General features: G+C 40.2%; 2 protein-coding genes across 4 annotated transcripts; both read right to left on the minus strand.

Annotated features, from left to right (window-relative positions):
• Positions 1-537: 537 nt before the first annotated feature.
• On the minus strand, positions 538-6,923 carry ddost (dolichyl-diphosphooligosaccharide--protein glycosyltransferase subunit (non-catalytic)). The gene is made up of 11 exons (XM_044352163.1): positions 6,664-6,923; positions 5,026-5,136; positions 4,813-4,899; positions 4,621-4,724; positions 4,433-4,527; positions 3,874-3,967; positions 3,415-3,563; positions 2,150-2,297; positions 1,907-2,027; positions 1,643-1,749; positions 538-1,218 (listed from the first exon to the last, which is right to left on the minus strand). The coding sequence occupies exons 1-11, from the start codon at positions 6,887-6,889 to the stop codon at positions 1,069-1,071; spliced, it is 1,392 nt and encodes a 463-aa protein (XP_044208098.1). The 5' UTR covers positions 6,890-6,923; the 3' UTR covers positions 538-1,068.
• A 469-nt stretch (positions 6,924-7,392) lies between these two features.
• On the minus strand, positions 7,393-16,088 carry zbtb17 (zinc finger and BTB domain containing 17). 3 transcript variants are annotated; one of them, XM_044350945.1, is made up of 15 exons: positions 15,903-16,088; positions 14,677-14,942; positions 14,347-14,526; positions 13,553-13,891; positions 13,351-13,440; positions 12,883-13,160; positions 12,414-12,556; positions 12,011-12,311; positions 11,681-11,768; positions 10,615-10,731; positions 10,365-10,485; positions 9,977-10,107; positions 9,605-9,868; positions 9,337-9,426; positions 7,393-8,802 (listed from the first exon to the last, which is right to left on the minus strand). In XM_044350945.1, exons 2-15 carry the CDS (start codon positions 14,879-14,881, stop codon positions 8,360-8,362), a joined length of 2,790 nt encoding a protein of 929 aa, XP_044206880.1. In that variant the 5' UTR covers positions 14,882-14,942; positions 15,903-16,088; the 3' UTR covers positions 7,393-8,359. The 3 variants fall into 3 exon arrangements, with proteins under 3 accessions (XP_044206880.1, XP_044206878.1, XP_044206879.1); XM_044350943.1 differs by having other exon boundaries at positions 13,553-13,894; positions 15,903-16,087; XM_044350944.1 differs by lacking the exon at positions 15,903-16,088 and adding an exon at positions 15,186-15,530 and having other exon boundaries at positions 13,553-13,894.
• Between the last annotated feature and the right edge of the window lie 1,363 nt (positions 16,089-17,451).

The following is a 17,451-nucleotide window of genomic DNA, read 5'->3' on the forward strand; positions in this document are numbered from 1 at the left end:
ATTAAGTTCAACAGATTGTCAGTTTATTAATTTTACTGGGAAAATTTCACATCCATAAATCCGAGTTCTCGTTTGAACTTTTCATGTTTGATTGAATTTAGAAAGTATTGAGTCTATCCAACTTATAAACAATAGGAAATGTCAATTAGTGTGCTCCAAGATTTTATTTTAAAGAATTTCTGATTTTATTGCCTACCTTTTGTTATATTTCTATTTATTACTTTAAGCCTTTGTTCTGTTACCATATTGACTGTATCAACAAAGTGAAGTCAAATCCTGTATATCATTGTGATGCCTAATTATTTCCTGTTATTGTATTATTGTCACATGTGACACTTTCCATAAACAAAGTGATGAAAAAACGCAGCACAGGAGGAGCAGGGATTCAGGTTTGACAATGTGATGTTTTCTTGCTCAGATTTGTACAAAAACTGAACTCATCATAAAATACAACGGTTTTTAATCTATAAAAATAGGTACACCTGCATGCACCTGGGCACAATAGCACAATTATGTCACAGAGGACAAGAACTACTATTGAGTGGAATGTCAGTATTTTATTGTTTTAGATGACTTCGACTTTTTGGAAACACACTTAAAACTTATCAAAACAAATCAACAGTTGGCATATTCAGTGCATGTAGTTACCACAATAACCTTTCCCAATTATGAAAGTAGGGGTCAAAATTTAATGGAGGCATGATTTCACATTCCAAGGCAAATACTCTACTTATTTGATAATTTTATCAAATGTAAAGCAATTTTATACAAACGCTGACTGAATTCAGAACATATACAGGCCTTTGAGTGATTGATGAAGTACAAAAAAAAAAAAAAAAAAAAAAAAAAAACCCGACCACTGCATTACAACCAGTCCCCTTTGGCCTCAAAACCCAATTACCTGAGTGCCCTTGCACCCGAACAGAAACTGAACTGTATTTTTTTTTTTAATCGAGGACTGCAGTCCAAGTCCCTGTGTGAAGACTCATGAAGACATTCAATTTCAACTCTTCACACCTCAAGTTCAATTGTGTAATCTTGTTTCTCCTTCCCTGTTGTTTCTCTGCATTAGTCTGACTTCTCCTTCTCTTTCATGTGCAGGAAGACTATGCTGAAGACAAAGAGTCCGGTCATCATGGAGAAGACGCTGGCATAGTATGGGAAGGCTGATGGGATGAAGCGCTCGTACTGAGTGTGTTGGAGGGGACGCACCGACACCTGTGGTAAAAGAACACGATTGTAGAAGTTAGCTCGTCATGCATCAGAGCGTGATGGTTAAATGCATTATAAACAAGGAGAAGCTCTTACAATCCACAGTAATCATTAAGTAAACTGATAATACACTAAGGTTTTGGGAGATTGTCCTATTGGTCAAGCTAAACTGCAAGTGATGACAGAAAAAACATGGAATATTGAAAAAATTAAATAAATAGAGAACCTGTACTGGCTCTAAGGATAAAGATATGTAACCAAAACACATCCCATCTATCATTTCCATTTAATAAAAAAGGGTAAATAAACTAAATGAGTATTATCCCTATATTTTCACTTGTCACTTGTCTGTGCATAGAGATCTCCCAACAGCAACCATACCACAGTTTTTATTTGGGTTTGCACAAGTGAAGGATTCTGATGAACTGACCTGAGTGGAGGAGTAGAGGTGTGTGTATCCCAGACGGTTGTAGTCCACCTTGAACTGGAAGACTCCGTACACATCAGGCAGCTTGAACTGGACGCTGTATTTACCTCCTAGAAATACAACACAGCATTTATAGTTTGTGACTACAGAGATGTGTACAGCTCGTTCTCCCCCAAATCATACCGATGTTACACATTTAAATTGTAAGCTCTAACTGAAGTGAATTAAAAAGTAAGCATGTTTTGTTGTATAACCACAGCAACATACCATTTTTCTTGAGGTAAGTCCTGACGAAGGGATCGATCCTCACAAACTCGAGCTGAATATCGTCTCCGTCGAAAGGAACCCAGCGGCCCTCAGAAAGCATCTCAATGACAATGCTGTACTCCTGCATGAAGGTTTTACACCAATTGAGAAATACAAGTTAAATACAAAGCATGTCATTCAGGCTAAAAGCAAACATCTTCAGGGTGAAGATTGTTCTTCTAAGTGAAGACACTTTAAACTCACCACAAGATCGGTGATGGTGTATGCTGCAGGGGGAGTGCTCTCTCCCACGGGATGATGGGTAACGGCTCCCACCCTGAGGACTCCGGCCTCCTTAAACACCCAGCGAGACAGAGCCTCAGCCAGCTCCCTGTTCCCTGTCTGCTCGTGCCTACCAGAGACCACAAGACAAGAGGAGGGTTCAACCACAGCAGACTGATAACTTGACAATACTGAATCTTAGAATAGTCCAGTGAGTCTTCTGATGGGACGCAGTTTGTTTGATACAGTACAGTAGAATTAATCAATATTTTATTGTTTGTCAGTAGGAGGATAAGAATAAATTTACACTCACACTAAACATGTGGAGCAGCTTTAAAGGTGCAGTGTGTAGGATTTAGTGGCATCTAGCGGTGAAGTTGCAGATTGCAACCAACTGAATATCCCTCCCTTTCAAAGTGTGTGAGAGAACCTATGGTGGCCGCGAAACTTGTGAAAAACGCACAAGGTCCTCTCTAGAGCCAGTGTTTGGTTTGTCCGTTCTGGGCTACTGTACGAACATGGCGGTACAACATGGCGGGCTCCGTGCAAGAGGACCTGCTACCTATGTAGATATAAATGGCTCATTCTAAGGTAACAGTTAGTTTTAGGTGATTATACACTAGTTACATACTTATGAATATTATATTCCATTTCTGCAAATAGATCCTGCTAAATCCTACTGGTCCTTTAAATTATTCTGAAAACTTCTCTCATTTAGTTTTGTTTGTGCAGGTTCAGTTTGGAAACATGAAAATGTCTACATTTTAAAATACTGCCAATTACAAAAAATAACAGCAGACAGACAGAGTCGGCCTTTAAAATCCCATTGGCAAAATCCTTGATGTTGTTCAACAGTCCTTACAGTCTTACACATTACAGGTTAACTACACAGATTTTTAAATGTAATAAACAATTGATTTAAAAAACAATCCAACACTACCTTCCTTCTACAAATTAACTTGAAGAGTTCAAATGTATGCACAACTGGGGACATTTCTCACCAGAGAGAAGTGTTTTAAAATGCACAAAGCTGCAGGTTTAAGGCAACATTTAAAACACTGAACTATGAGAACTTCCAAACACCTGCCATAAACCGGTAACAGAACACCTGTTAACGTGGGAAAAAGAAACCTGACAGTAACCAGGATGTCACTGATGACAGTTCTGATTTTGTAACTGGAAGCTGTAATAGGATCCATGAGATAGAAAGAGGAGGCATATGATGTAACAGTGAGGCCTAGTGTTACCTCTGGGAGCCAGGCGTGGCCTTCTGCACAGCTGAGTTGAAGAAGGCGTCGCTGAAAAACTCCAGGGAGCCACTGAAAACCACTCTGGCGTTGTTTCTGGCCTGCAGGCCGGCGATCAGCAAGGTGTTCTTTCCAACAGCATGGGGATACTGGAAAGATCAAAAAAATAGTAATTAGTCAGAGACAAAACAAACAAAGTTTAATCTTCTGTAGTTCATTTCTAGTACAGATAATATAATGCCATCTACGGTTTGTGTTCCACCCAGACACTGCATTTCCAAAGCTTTGCTACAGATGAAGAACATAAATAGAATATCCATCCAAGCCTCCAGTGGTTAAATTCACACTTGCATATTTTGTGGAGGCCTGACAGAATTTCAGCATATAAGATACTCTTTATCAAGCTTAGGACACACAGTAGGAGGGTCATTATATTATGCGGATACAGTTCTTTGTTACCTGAGAGATGGGTCTGTCAGGGAAAAAGGAGTAGGAGGTTGAAGAGCCAGTGAGGATGTCCAGGACAAGGGGGTTCTCTGGGTCTGCCACCATGCTGGAAAAAGGGTGATATGGCAGGTTAGTCAAATTTTATATAGTTTGTAGTGAGTAATGCAATGAATCTTCAAACATTACTCAACAGGTGCAAAATCAAATGTTGGATCTTCCTACACAAGTCTCTGCTACAGCCAAGTTTAGTAAATGTTCTGTGAAGTGGGTAGCTGGTAGCTGCTTAAAGTAATACAACAGTATGTCCTTTATTTAATGTAGTCAATATTTAACTTTTGTAAACAAGGATGAGTAAAACAGTGAATCACTGTTTTTACTGGTGCTACTTTGGGAAACAGTAACAACATACTGAATATTTGGGTGGAGAAGTGCAGTAATACACTTAAAAACCAATAAAAATCAATAATTGTGATCAAATCTAAGCTCAGATTCAGTTGATTATTGTCATTTTGAGTTACATGTGGTACAGTGAAAATCTTGTTGCCATTTAATCATGTCAAGTTGTGCTTACCCAACACCCTTGAATAAAACAGGTTTATTGGTGGGTTTGCCGACAATAGTGGGAGCTTTCAGCAGGTTCTCTGGGTCAGCAACGATCAGGGTGTGCTGGAGACAAGAAGGATCACTTGTGTCAGTGCTAAAGATTGGATTTGTGAAATAAACTGAATGTGCTTGCTGTCTGAACACCATTTAGTTTACCTCTCCAGGATCAGACACATCATAGTTGTGATGGTCAATGACACCGGTCTTCTCCTCGTCAAACTCAATGCCACACTCACTACCCAGCTCCCTCAGAGGGTCACCTGTGTAACAGTAGAAGAGCATTAATATAGGACATTACTATAGAATTTTATATAATATTACAGCAAGAGCTGTTGGAAATCAACTGACCAATATCTGAATTGGCAGCAACCAGGACGTTGCCTCCACCATCGATGAAGGACGTGATAGTCTCCACATTTATATTTCCTCCAAAGTCTGCAAATGACCAAAAATAATTATTTTGTATTGATTGTTCCAACAAGGCAAACACAAGCCATAATAATAATACTAGTTTTAAAAAAAATAGTTGACTTGATTTTGAATTGAGAGTGTGAAATTTACCCTCAACCGATGGTGAAAAGATGATTAAATGGTCGTACAGGAACTGGCCATATTTGATCAGAGACAGGGAGGGGTCATCAGCTGTCTTGAATGTGAGGTCAAAGCCACGATCTGGAAAAGGAAAGATAAGTTATCAGCAGCACTGAAACAATGACACGCTTGTCGTGCATGTTTGCAGTAACTTGAACACACACCATTAACAGTCTGCATGCATTGAAATTATTACTCATCAAATATGTGGTATCACAGTTTTACAATCTCTGTCAAGTGACACCACCAGTATTTTATAAAGATTTATTTTCAAAATCATTGATGTGTTCTTCATCACTGGTCCCACAACTTATTATGCACAGTATAAATCCCCCTTATCAAGACTAATGTCAGCCAGCCTACTCATGTTAAATTCTACTGCTCAAATGGGAAAGTTGGATTTCACTCACGACATAATGTACCTGATGACAAGTCTAATAAACATAATGACAAGAAATTACGGTATGATAACAAGTGAATTAATGATTCAGGACACCAATATGAAACCTTGTTAACAGCCTTGTGTATGTTAAAATATACATATAAATATAAAAGGTTATTCTAATGTTCCCGCCATCAAATGCATCAGGCATAATTTCATCTTTGATTGGAGATGACTGTTGAAATTATTATATAGGCTCACGTTGCCTAAAATGAACACAAGTATAAAACAGTTGTGTACAGAGCCATGGTCAGGTGGAATTCATTGCCAGTGCATATTGTTCAGGAAAATACTAAAGAGCGGTTAAAATATTTGTTAAAACAGTCTCTCCAAATATATCAGGAACCAGAATTGACTTGTGTGTGTGTAAACTAGGGGAAAATGGTGTAAGAAATAAAATGTAAACCTGGGTGAAAGTAGAAATCACTTATATGCAGAGAATGTGTTATGTATTCTCATACCCGTCTTCTTGTAATTAAATGTGTGAAAGCGTAGGATGGATAAACATATAATTTATAAATGTCATCAGATGAGAATTTATGATTATTAAGAATAACTACTTATTTGTATGAAGAAAGAAAAAAATCAAGTTTCCCATGGATTCTTACAGAATTTTGATTGATTTATAATTTTGTGTTTGGCTTTAATATTCTGTTGAAAGAATGACAATTTAGTTTCTCTTCTGTATGTACTTGATTTTTAATTCAATTAGATGAGCTGGTTTGTTTGTGTTCATGTGACTATAGTGTGTATGGATGTATGTGTGGTGGAGCACAGGAAGACTAGCCAATGCTTATGCTAGTGCTAATGGAGATGCTAATAAAGGAAGAAGGAAAGAATAATATATAAACAACTATTTGGTGTACTGGAAGTAAGCGAAATAAAGAGTAGCCCCGTATCGATTCAATACATTGTAAGTTTACGTTAAGAAGCACGTGTGACTGCCATATTTTAGTTATATATTAACTATCAAAGACATGAATGAAGTCTGGCACAGCGAACAGATCGAAGCTAAGCTAATGTTAGCAGCCTTTCTGTGCAACATAAAGCTCATTGCAAAAAGCCCAGAGGCTCTCTGTTTCCTGCCAGAAAGCAGTTCATTGTCAATACAGCAAATGTTCTGAAAGAATATTTCTGAATGAAAACATCACAAATCTCGCACAGACCTGCCAGACTGCGGAAGAAGATTGAATGGCTGTCTCTGATGTTGAGGTTGTCCAGCAAAACCAACGTCTTCCCGTCAGCCAAAGCACAGTTCACCCTGGAGACTGACAATAAACATACAAAGACAATGATGCCGAAAAATATTTGAGACATCACTCCGGTCCGTTTTGTGGACGAGGATGTAGATCCGGACCGGTTCGTCTGCACGGCTGCTGTCAACGAGGCCATTTTGCTGCAGAAGTCGACGTCAGCGTTAGCAGTCAACTTAACTTTGACCCCGAGATCCAGCCAATCACAGACAAGAACGCGTCGCCCTGACTGCCGCTCCACCAATAGGATCAAAGTTTTATTATAATACTGACTCATAGAATACTATCCTTTGGAATTGCAATAAAAATCTTTACCATATTTAGTTGAGATTTAATTGAGTTGAAATCATGGATGCATAATAATAAGCTCTTACTATACATCCATGGTTGAAGTGTTTATCTACACTGATGCAGCCTGACTGCCACTAGTTTGGCTCAAAAACAATCATTTAATTACAATGAATGTGTAAAACCTCTGAAATGTTCCTGCACTTACACATTTCCTTACTTTCTGAGCTAGAAACGCACCTTTCAAAACTCCATGTTATTCTAGGAATTTCATGAGCAATGTAAACATTAAAGAAACAAGTGACATACAATTGTTACTGTTTTTATAAAAGTAATAGCACAACACAAGATCGGTCAGACTGTGTGATGATTCTTTATTGATCTGATGATGGCTGCCAGCAGGTCCGAGCAATGTTAGTGATATCTAAGCATATCTAAGCATCTTGCAGGTGTTAATTTAAGGAGACAAAACAATGACATAAAATATTGGTGACATGGAACTGTCATCACATTGCATCATAATTTCCGAGGTGACAAGTTCACTGCAATACAAGAGAAAAAGCTGTCATGGTATCAATGTGAAACTTAGAATTGTTAACCAGTTTGTCATCACCATCTATATTTACTTTTAGCTTTTAACAGAGGTGTTAAGACTTTTTTTTAGAGGATACATAACAAATATACAAATATACATACACAGCATTTACAATATTTGCCAGAGCAAGAACACATGACATCCCACATCTGGAAAAATGAGGAGGTGATAATCTACCCCCACTCTTAAATCTTTAGTACCCATATACATGTTCATGTAAATAATCTCTGTATGTGCTTTCCATGAAAATACTTCAACTAAGCACAGTAAAATATTTGGACTGTTCAAGGAAAATGTATACATCTTATCAGAGTGAAATGGAAAAATAACAGACAAGTCTTTAAGTTATTTTAGGTGAGACAGAATTGGGATCTACATGTTTTATACAAAGGACAATGCACAGTCCTGCATTTCAGTCTAAAAATAAAGAAACTATGCAAAGTAGTATAACCATCTTTGAAAGGATTTGCAACAATATAAATCATTGGATCTCACTTTGTTTGCTGGATTAGGACTGTGAAAAACGTTATTAATGACCAGAAATCCTAAGATTAAGATAACATTGTTTAAAAAGTGCTGCATGTTATGAATCCAGAAAGATTTATTTTTAACATCATGGGATGCTGAGGCTCATTACCTCAGTTTATTTCTTGCACTTCCTCCTCCTGTTTAAATTAGATTTCTATTACAAACAATATTTCATTTGCCCTCCAAAAGTGTGCCCCACTACGCCTGACTCTCACACTCCATCTCCTCTTCTTTTTCTTCCTCTACCTCTGCTGCAGCTTCATCTTTTTCCTCTGTCTGGAGCTCACTGTTGCTTTCCACATCTCCATCCACTCTCTCCTTCTCATGAATCACCCCTCCTCCTTCCCCTTCCCCTTGTTCTTGTGTCTCCCCCATCATCCCTCCTTCTGCTTCTCCCTCTCCATCCTGGGTACGGAAAATGAGCTCCCCTTCCTGGATGACTTGTTCAGCTGTGGGTTGCCACGTTGTGGCAGTATCCCCCTCGGCAGTAGTAGCTGTGGTGTACTGATAGAAGTCTGAATCTGCCTGAAACATGACCAACGCCTGAGCTGTGTGGATGCGTACATGCTGAGCTAGGGAACTGGCGTCCAAGAATTTATCGCCACATGAATCACAAGCGTAGAGGATCTGGGTGTTGGGGTCTGGAAATAGAAGAAGAGTTGACAAACAAAGTAAGCCATTCACATTTCTTGTTCCATTTAATGTTAGAATTTTCCACCTGAAAGGACTGAAAACCTGTGTGTGTTTCAGTGCTCTGGCTTACAATAAAACTAAACACAGCAATATGTGATATCATATTCACATTTGGAAATATCTAACAAATTATCACAGCAACTACGCCGTTCATAATTCTAATCCCATCAAGTTATCTTCTGTTATACTTGTATTTTGGCATATTTTAGCCCATTTACAATAATTTATATTCAACAATATTTCTGCCTAACATTTCTAAATCATACCATAGTGGCTTAAAACATGACAAAGATAAAAATATTAACAAGATTGTTTTCAGGAAACCGATGAGATATATAAAATATAGTTGTTTCTATTAAATGTGTTGATAGATGATAATAATACTGCGGCACCATTTTAGCAAACAGGCTCTGTGATGAGTTCCATTCCAGTATTCAAACACAGATGATTGAGTTCATATAGTGAGTTTCTTGCAGTTTTACCTGCTTCCTGCACTTTCTCTACTGCCTTGGTGATTTCAGCTTTCAAAGCCTCAGTCTCGTCTGCAGACACTGAAGCAGCCACCGGCACTACTGTAAACAGACACATGACACAAGATAAACAATCACTGCCTGATCCATCTTGGCTTCTTTTATCATCTACAGAGGTGCAGGATGTTATCTGCAGCATTTGACAGGTTCTTAGCCAAGATATTATATATCCCCCCACCCCCAAAAATCACTGAACACCGCCCTGAAGATGCTGTCTGACCTGTCAGCTGAGCTACAGCACTGGCTGCCAGGGCCTCTGTTGCCAGGGTGACGATGTCCTCTGTGGTGACGGTAACTATGTTGATCTCGCTGTCAGAGGTGGATGCCCCGGCACACCCATCAGCCCCCTCGTCTGCGCTGCCTCCGGCTACCACCAGCCGCTTCATGCCGGCCTTGCCGTGGTGGACGGTCTTGACATGGGAGCGCAGATTGTCCACCCGGTTGAACCCTCGGCCACATTTATCACACAGGAAAGGTTTCTCCCCTAAGACAGCAAGATGGGAAAGAACAAGAAGTGCTCATCAGGTGAAAGGTGGTCTCCTTATTTCTCCCATCACCTCGGAGCCCCACATTTAACTGACTCTAGTTTTACCTGTGTGAATGATGATGTGCTTTGACAGATCTCCCACGTTGACAAATGCCTTGTTGCACATCTGACACTTGTGTGGGCGGACGTTGTCGTGATGTCGAATGTGATTAGCCAGCTGACTGGACTGCACAAACCTGTCCAGAGAGAAAGATAAGATACATTACATTCCTCTTCAGGTTTAGTTCACAAATATTAGTCGCCCACTGAGAATTGTAATTTGGATAAATAGACCTTGGAACTGGAAGGTACTTTGAATTTCCTATCAGTACATTAATTATTGAGTGTGTTGAAACCTCCTTGTTGGATAATATCAAGTCATATTCCCCAGGAACAAATGAGTTTGAATAAAGAGCAGATAACAGATTTATCTGCTCTGCTGTGCCAATCTGACCTTTTACCGCAGCGATCACACACATAGGGTTTCTCTCCGGTATGCTGGCGGACGTGAGCGATGAGGGAGCTGGCCTGGGTGAAGGCCTTGCCACAGGTTAGACAGACACAAGGCTTTTCTCCTGTAAAACATGAATTATTGTCTCACTAAGGGTGGGATGTAGATAATACGTGTGGGGTTTCAGATTGAAAAATGAGAATATGTTATATGCCTTCACATTGTATAGTCTGTCTGAATGTCATGGGAGTACCTGTGTGGATGCGTTCATGCCGTTGCAGAGCTCCAGGGTCACTGAAAGCTCTCTGACAGTGCACGCAGATGTACGGTTTCTCCCCACTGTGAACCCGCAGGTGTCTCTTCAGATTTCCTGAAAAGCAGCCACCAGCACACAAAGGTTAGGACAAATTCCTTTAAACAAATAAATAACTAAAGAAGTCCATTGTCCTAAAACAACATGCAGACTAACTGAAAGCAGCTGGAATTGTGGTTGCTCCGCATAAAATGGTCAAAAAGTACAATCTGACCAATGAATGCCAATGTTTACTTTATGTCTCTCTTCTGAACCGTAAAAATAATATTTAAATATCTGAAAAGGTCGGTGTCATGAGGTTATTATATGGTACCTTGTATTTCATATAAGATCTGTGTTCCAGATGACTCTGTGCTACATGTCAGTCAATGAGAACAAAGAGTCGCCTTGTAAACTCCTTCCTGCCTCAAAGTCTCACATGTCAGGTAATTGGCTCACATGCAACGGGGGTTTGTATGAAAAGTAAACTGTAGCTGTGTTAACAGCGCTGGTAGCTGCTTACTAACTTTAACTGCAATCATGTGACAACAGCAGGGTGGTAACTAAAGATTATTTTCATCACCAATTAATCTGTTGAATCAAAATCCAAAACACAAAGCATAAAAAGACATTTTAAAAAAACCAGCAAGCTGGCACCAGAGAAAGTTTTGCTCTTTTTATTCATATATAGCGATTACTTTTCTCTAATCCTTTCTGTACTAGACAAGAGGGAGTGTAAACTATATAAATATACAGTAAACAAGAGATTGAATCTCCTTTTTAAGAATGTCTGATTTGTTCTGTGCCTCCTGCTTTAACAAGTGTGAGCTAATTTCTACTGTCACACTGCATTGATCTTTATTAGTCTGACAGACAAACATGCTGCCAGGATGTTTCTTTGATTTGTTAAGAAGCTGAGAGCCCTTCATTGTTTTAGTAACAACGTCAACCTCAGCTAATTTCTTACAAGTTAAGATCATTGTATAAAAGAAGAAAACAAGAAATGTGGCACATACTGTCCTCTTACCTGAAGTGGTAAACTGTTTGCCACATTCCCTGCACTTAAGAGGCCCGTCTGTGATGTGGATTTTTAAGTGAGCCTTCAGATTTCCTATCTAAACAGAACACACAACAATCAGTTGAGGAGTTAACACACTTGACATAAACCTAACCTCCAATATACCAATATGACCATACAGATATTATAACAGATGTCTAAAAAATCTGGGATCATAGCATGATGTTCATAGCATTGTGGTAAACAGTTGTTTATGCACATATGTTTTTATAAAGGAGTGATGCTGTTATGGCTGCTGTCTATCCACAGAAAAGCTAAACGTTGTGAACACGTCTCTACCTGGTTGAAGCGTTTGTCGCAGTGTGGACACTTGTTGCCCTTCTCCGTGTCGTGTGTCTCTAAATGTCGCATTTTGGCAGTGGGGTCAGAGAAGGCCTTCTCACAGTAGTCGCAGTGGTACGGCTTCTCGCCGCTATGCACCAGCTGGTGCCGTTTCAGGTTGCCTGATGTGGTGAAGAGCTTGCCGCACACCTCACAGCTGTACCGTGCTTCGCCTGTGTGGCGCTTGCGGTGCAGGTTGAGCAGGCTGATCTGGCGATAGCTCTTCCCACAAGTAGAGCAGCAGTACGGCTTCAGGGGGCTGGGAGGCAACGAGAGCTCAGTTTAAGACAGAAACCCGGCAGCTGTGAGTAAAAAGGAGCAGATGTGAACTACATGTCTCTGAATAAAATAAGTGATTCACCTGTGTGTTTTCTCGTGGGCTTTACAGGCTGCGGGGTCAGAAAAAGCCTTGTTGCAGTCCCGACATGTGAACGGCTTCTCTCCTGTGTGAATACGCATGTGTCTCTTGAAATTACCAGTGTGGGTGAATTTCTTCCCGCAGTCCTGGAGAGAAGAAAATACGTCATAAAGAGTGAGCTGACAAACATCATTATGCAAAGGTTCATATGCAAATGTAATATAATGCAAATTCGCATGAAGAAGCCTTTGAAGGATGCAACAAGCGAAACAGCTGAGTGTGCCTGGAGCTGTTTTATATTAGTGTGACGATGATGACCGGTGCTATTCCACATCTTTCAGCAAAACATTTATCCACTTTCATGCAGCAGCTAAAAACAGTCTGACAAAACATAAACACTAAAGTTTAAAATTCTAACTGCTCTTAGTTATTATGTTCCTTCACTTCCTGCACACAGTTTGATATTTCTCACCTCACATTTGTGTGTCACAGAGCTGTAAGGCTTCGACTCGGATCGGCTGCTCATACAAGCCGACTGAGTTTGTCTCCCGTCTCTCTCACTGCTCGAATCGACACTTTCCCCCTGCTGGCTGCCCTCGCCGTCTTCTTCCGCAGCCGCCTCTTCATCATCAGCCTCCCCGTCGCCGAGCTCCCCGGGGTCGTCCTCTTCTCCTCTGGCCACCTCTGCCGCCTCCGCCGCCTTCTTCTTAGATTTTATCTTCGATGTGCCCTCGTCCTCGGAGTCATTGTCTATGAGAGCAACAACAGAGAACGTATAGAGGGACATGATACTAAAATGTTTTTTTTAAATGTATCAAATTCCTTGACTTATCTGTCTGGAGTACACTTCTGTAGAAAGATATTCTACACGTTTCATAACCAGCAGAAAGCTCAGCAGAGAGGGGTGTTTAGGTTGAGCAAACTAGGGCAGCCTGCTCACCAGGTGGGAAGTTTCGTCGAGGAGGTTTTCTGATTCTTCTCCCCCGAGAGCTCATGTAGGATGAGCTGCCAGCAGATTTGAGAGGCGATTCTGTAAATAAATAGAAAGTGTCTCCCAGTTTAATGGTCAAATAAACTGTTAAAGCCAGTGTAATGCATCCTGATGGGACAGATTAGAAGACTTTCTATGAATATGTACTTACTGGGCATGTAGTCAGCGTCAGAGGGGTCGTCCTGATATTCAGGTGCATCTTGTGTAGCGCTCCCCTCCTCCTTCTTTACAGATATCTTCTTTTGAGCAGAGACGGGTGCGGTTTTGGGGGGTCGTCCTCGGCCTGAGTAGTTTCTGGAGGGGTTAGGCTGAGAAGCCGTCTGTTGTGTTTCAGTAGACACGTCTTCCCTGTCTTCCTTCAAACTGTTCTTATTTTCTGTGGGCTCGTTATCCTCTGCGGGGATGCTAGTAGGACTCTCCTCCGCTTGTAACGCCACCTCTGCCAGGTCACTCTCCAGTTCCTCCCTCTGCTCTCCTTCACCTGTTTTTTCTTCTGGTTTGTTAAAGATAAAATGGAGAGGTGGTTCCTTTTTTAGTACAATTACTGCATATAAGTCTCGCAATGTAGAATCACGTTAAAATGTTGAATCTAGATCAGATTGTGTTAATGGCTTAGCAAAAACAGCAATAAATAACCAGAGTAGCACTGAACAATTCTACACAAAACGTGGAGGTTGAGGTTAAACATATGAGTTTGTTAAATTTATTTAATTACAAGTAACTAATGTCGTTAACCTCATCTTCCCCCTTTCTACATTAGCATCAAACAAATCACCTCGTTCACAGCATTTGTAAAATTGAGGGCACAGACTATGAAATTGAGGACAATGACTATTAATTTAAGGGTAAAGACATGAAAGTGTAAAGATTGTTGCATTAATTATGAAAAATGACTGCAGATCTACATTGAGATAGCCCACAAAGCTCTGTGAAGACTGGACTCACCAACAGCGAAATCCAGTGTTATGAGGGACGGAGCTGGATTTGCCATCGACTGGTACGCAGAGCAAGCATTTACAATCTCTTGCATTTGCAGAAAGTTAGCAACAGTCAGCACGTCTTCTACGTTCTGAGGACTTAAACTCAGCTTGGCTGTGTACATAAACTCCAGGACCTGACCCAAACCTGCAATGATAATCAGCAATAGTTAGACAGCAACGATACTAGGCTACACGAGGTAAAGCGTTGTGATGCGAGATGAAAAAGACAGAATCAATTAAACACATGATATGAAAGTACGCAGCAATACAAGTCCACAGCCTGACTGGAACCCACCTGCTGCATTGCTGATGTCCAGATGCACCACATCTTTCTGGTCCAGGAAGAGGGTGCGGAAGTAGACACTGCAGGCCGCCAGCACAGCTTTGTGGGCCTTGAAGTCAACCCCGTCTACAACGAATGTGCAATCACACAGCAGGCCCTGCTTGCGCTGGCGGTTAAGCTGCTCCAGAACCTTCCCGCTGTGCCACGGGAACTCCATCGTGCTGAAGGGTTTCTGACGGTTATGGAGGCCGGCGGGCTGGCGCTGGCTCTGAGCACCGCTGACGAGCAAAAAGTCATACGTGGCACATTTGGAAAGGGTCAGCAGGTTGATAAATAAAGGCTATCAGTGAAAAAACTGCATTATCAGCCTTCAAAAATCATATCAAACAAAATCCAACATTATTAAAGTTACAACAGTAGCCAAATTTCTGACTATTCATAGTGACTAGTAGAAACCTATCTGACCCCTTTAAAAAAAAAAAAAAGGAAACAGAGTAACTCCATCCTTCTGTCACACCTACCTGCATTTAAATGACAACACTAGGTCTGATCCTGTTATGGGTTATGTCCATGAGTTATATGAATACATTCCATAATTCCATAATTTAAATCATCTTTAAACGTAAACTGATATTTATCTTGCTTTGTGGCAGTTTGAAACTCCCAATTACATGATTTATCTTAAGAGGATGGCTTTGTGCTGTGTGACTGGTTACAGTGGTGTCTGCACTGATGGGTGGATGCTGTAAGGCTTTTATTCCTACATGTCACCATCAGAAAACACCCGAAATGTCAACATAAAGCGGTGTTTAACGACGGCAAAACAAAAAAAATCACAATATAGCAACAGTAACGTTACGTAATAATAATGAAACTAAAACTACGTCAGTGACAAAATGAAATAAAGCTCCAGCTAACGTCCTGATGGCCACACCACTACAAAAACAAAATACTGAATTTTTAAACAGCAGACAATATGTTTTATAGAGCTGTAACTTTTTTTCTCTAAAACTTTTGACAGCTTGGTTTGACAGTGCAATACATCGATTTCAATGCCTCCATCCTTGTAGCTTTGTTATCAGGGATTAATTTAGCGTGCCTTAACATGCATGTTGCACAGGGAGAAGATGGCGGGCCGAGGACTCGGGCCTTCCTCCATCTGTTGTTGTTTTCACAGAAAGATGTCTCTGTTCGCTCGGTACAAGCGCCATTTTTACAGAAACCAGCTGCTGAATTACCTCCTTGTTATCGCCTCCTCACTGCGAGTTCAAACTGCCGGACCAGGCGGTGTTACGGACTGTTTGGCTCAGTTAGGAAAAACAAACCCAATCGAGTTTTTCGGTGATCGATCCGATCCTGCCCCGCTCACTCTCGCCCGCCATCTTCCTCTCTCTGATCGATTGATACGGACCGGCCGGATGTGTCACAGGAGCACGCGCAGTGTGAACACGTGCGATGCTGATGATAACCGCGTGGCGGTGCTCGAGCTCTTTTACGTGATACTGGCAATAATAAATATATATAGGCCTATGTATATTTATTTTCACCTTATAGAAAGCGTCACTTACAACATGTGTGACAATAATGCAGTAACATAAACAATTAGGCATCATAATAAAATAAAGAAAACAAAGGACATGACTTCAGTTTCAGTTTGTTGATACAGTCAACGGGCCAAAGGCTTCTTACTGTTTATAAGTTGGAGAGACTCAAAATACTTTCTAAATCCAATCATGAAAACTTCAAACGAGAGTTTGGATTTATGGATGTGAACTCTTCCAAGTAAAATTAATAATATGAGTCTGTTGAACTTTTTGGGTTTTTGTTTTCATAGTACAGTGTTATATTCTTGGCTTTCAGCTGAATTGAATGGTTGGTTTGAGTGTCAAAATATCCTCTTTTTTTCCCAGAATCCTGATGTCATATAATAGATGTGTGGTTGTGTCATTTTTATTTTTACAAAAATCACATTTGTTATTGATATCCACAAATCCTTAAACAAATTTGTCGGTGGGATATATTATGCACAATTTTGTACTTTTGTACTTCTTTCAATTTGTTGGTTGTAACAAATTTATATGGGAGAAGCAGCAATAATAAAGTTTTTGTACATTCATGTAGGTTTAGGTGAAGCCACAACCACCAGCAGCAACACATAAGATGTTACATAGAGATTCTTATTAAACTGGTTTATGTAACATATAATTGTTTTCAATTAATGTGTTGAATCAAGCTAAAAAAATGTTAATTCATTTACTTAAACTAACTTAATCCTACATTTTTATTGAACAAAATCATGGTGCACTACACAACACTGAGTAGCAACAAACTAAGAGAGAAGCAAACATACACACAAAGGCCACAGCATGGCTCAAACACAGTGGAGAAAATTATCTGGCCACCTTACAAAGGCTTCTAAATTATTGTGTCTGAATAGCGCCTCTGAAATTCTTTTCTCATGAAAGCAGGACAGAAGCCTCACAAATGCCTCAATGCACCGAAGACTGAATAGAAGAATCTACTCTCTTTTGTGCAGTAAATGAATGCTGCTCTGCTTCGTATTGATTTTGAGAGTAGTTTTCCTTGTTGTGTTCACTGCTTATTCACCTTTTGGCCCCCATTTGTCTTAATTTTATCTTTGTCAGGATATGTGGGGCTTCGTGTGTCAGGGCCAGTAATACTTTTCAAATGTATTCTGTTGAATTCATCAACATGTTAAACGTGAGTCCCCGCCATCAGCCTCAGAAAATATAAATGCATTATTATTATTTGTTATTTTCCTAAATA

This window comes from Thunnus albacares, chromosome 5, assembly GCF_914725855.1.
Source record: "Thunnus albacares chromosome 5, fThuAlb1.1, whole genome shotgun sequence".
In the NCBI taxonomy this organism is placed as follows: Eukaryota; Metazoa; Chordata; class Actinopteri; order Scombriformes; family Scombridae; genus Thunnus; species Thunnus albacares.

What these genes read in the sequence shown, in the direction of transcription:
- ddost (XM_044352163.1), bottom strand. Translation starts at nt 6,889, where the DNA reads ATGGCCTCGTTGACAGCAGCCGTGCAGACGAACCGGTCCGGATCTACA. An exon ending in CTGACAGACCCATCTCTCAG is followed by an intron (nt 3,564 to 3,873) that starts GTAACAAAGAAC and finishes TGATCTTTCCAG; the next exon opens with TATCCCCATGCTGTTGGAAA. An exon ending in ACCTCTACTCCTCCACTCAG is followed by an intron (nt 1,219 to 1,642) that starts GTCAGTTCATCA and finishes CTTTTACCACAG; the next exon opens with GTGTCGGTGCGTCCCCTCCA.
- zbtb17 (XM_044350943.1), bottom strand. Translation starts at nt 14,881, where the DNA reads ATGGAGTTCCCGTGGCACAGCGGGAAGGTTCTGGAGCAGCTTAACCGC. An exon ending in TGACGCTGACTACATGCCCA is followed by an intron (nt 13,441 to 13,552) that starts GTAAGTACATAT and finishes ATTTATTTACAG; the next exon opens with AATCGCCTCTCAAATCTGCT. An exon ending in CTGTGACACACAAATGTGAG is followed by an intron (nt 12,557 to 12,882) that starts GTGAGAAATATC and finishes TCTTCTCTCCAG; the next exon opens with GACTGCGGGAAGAAATTCAC.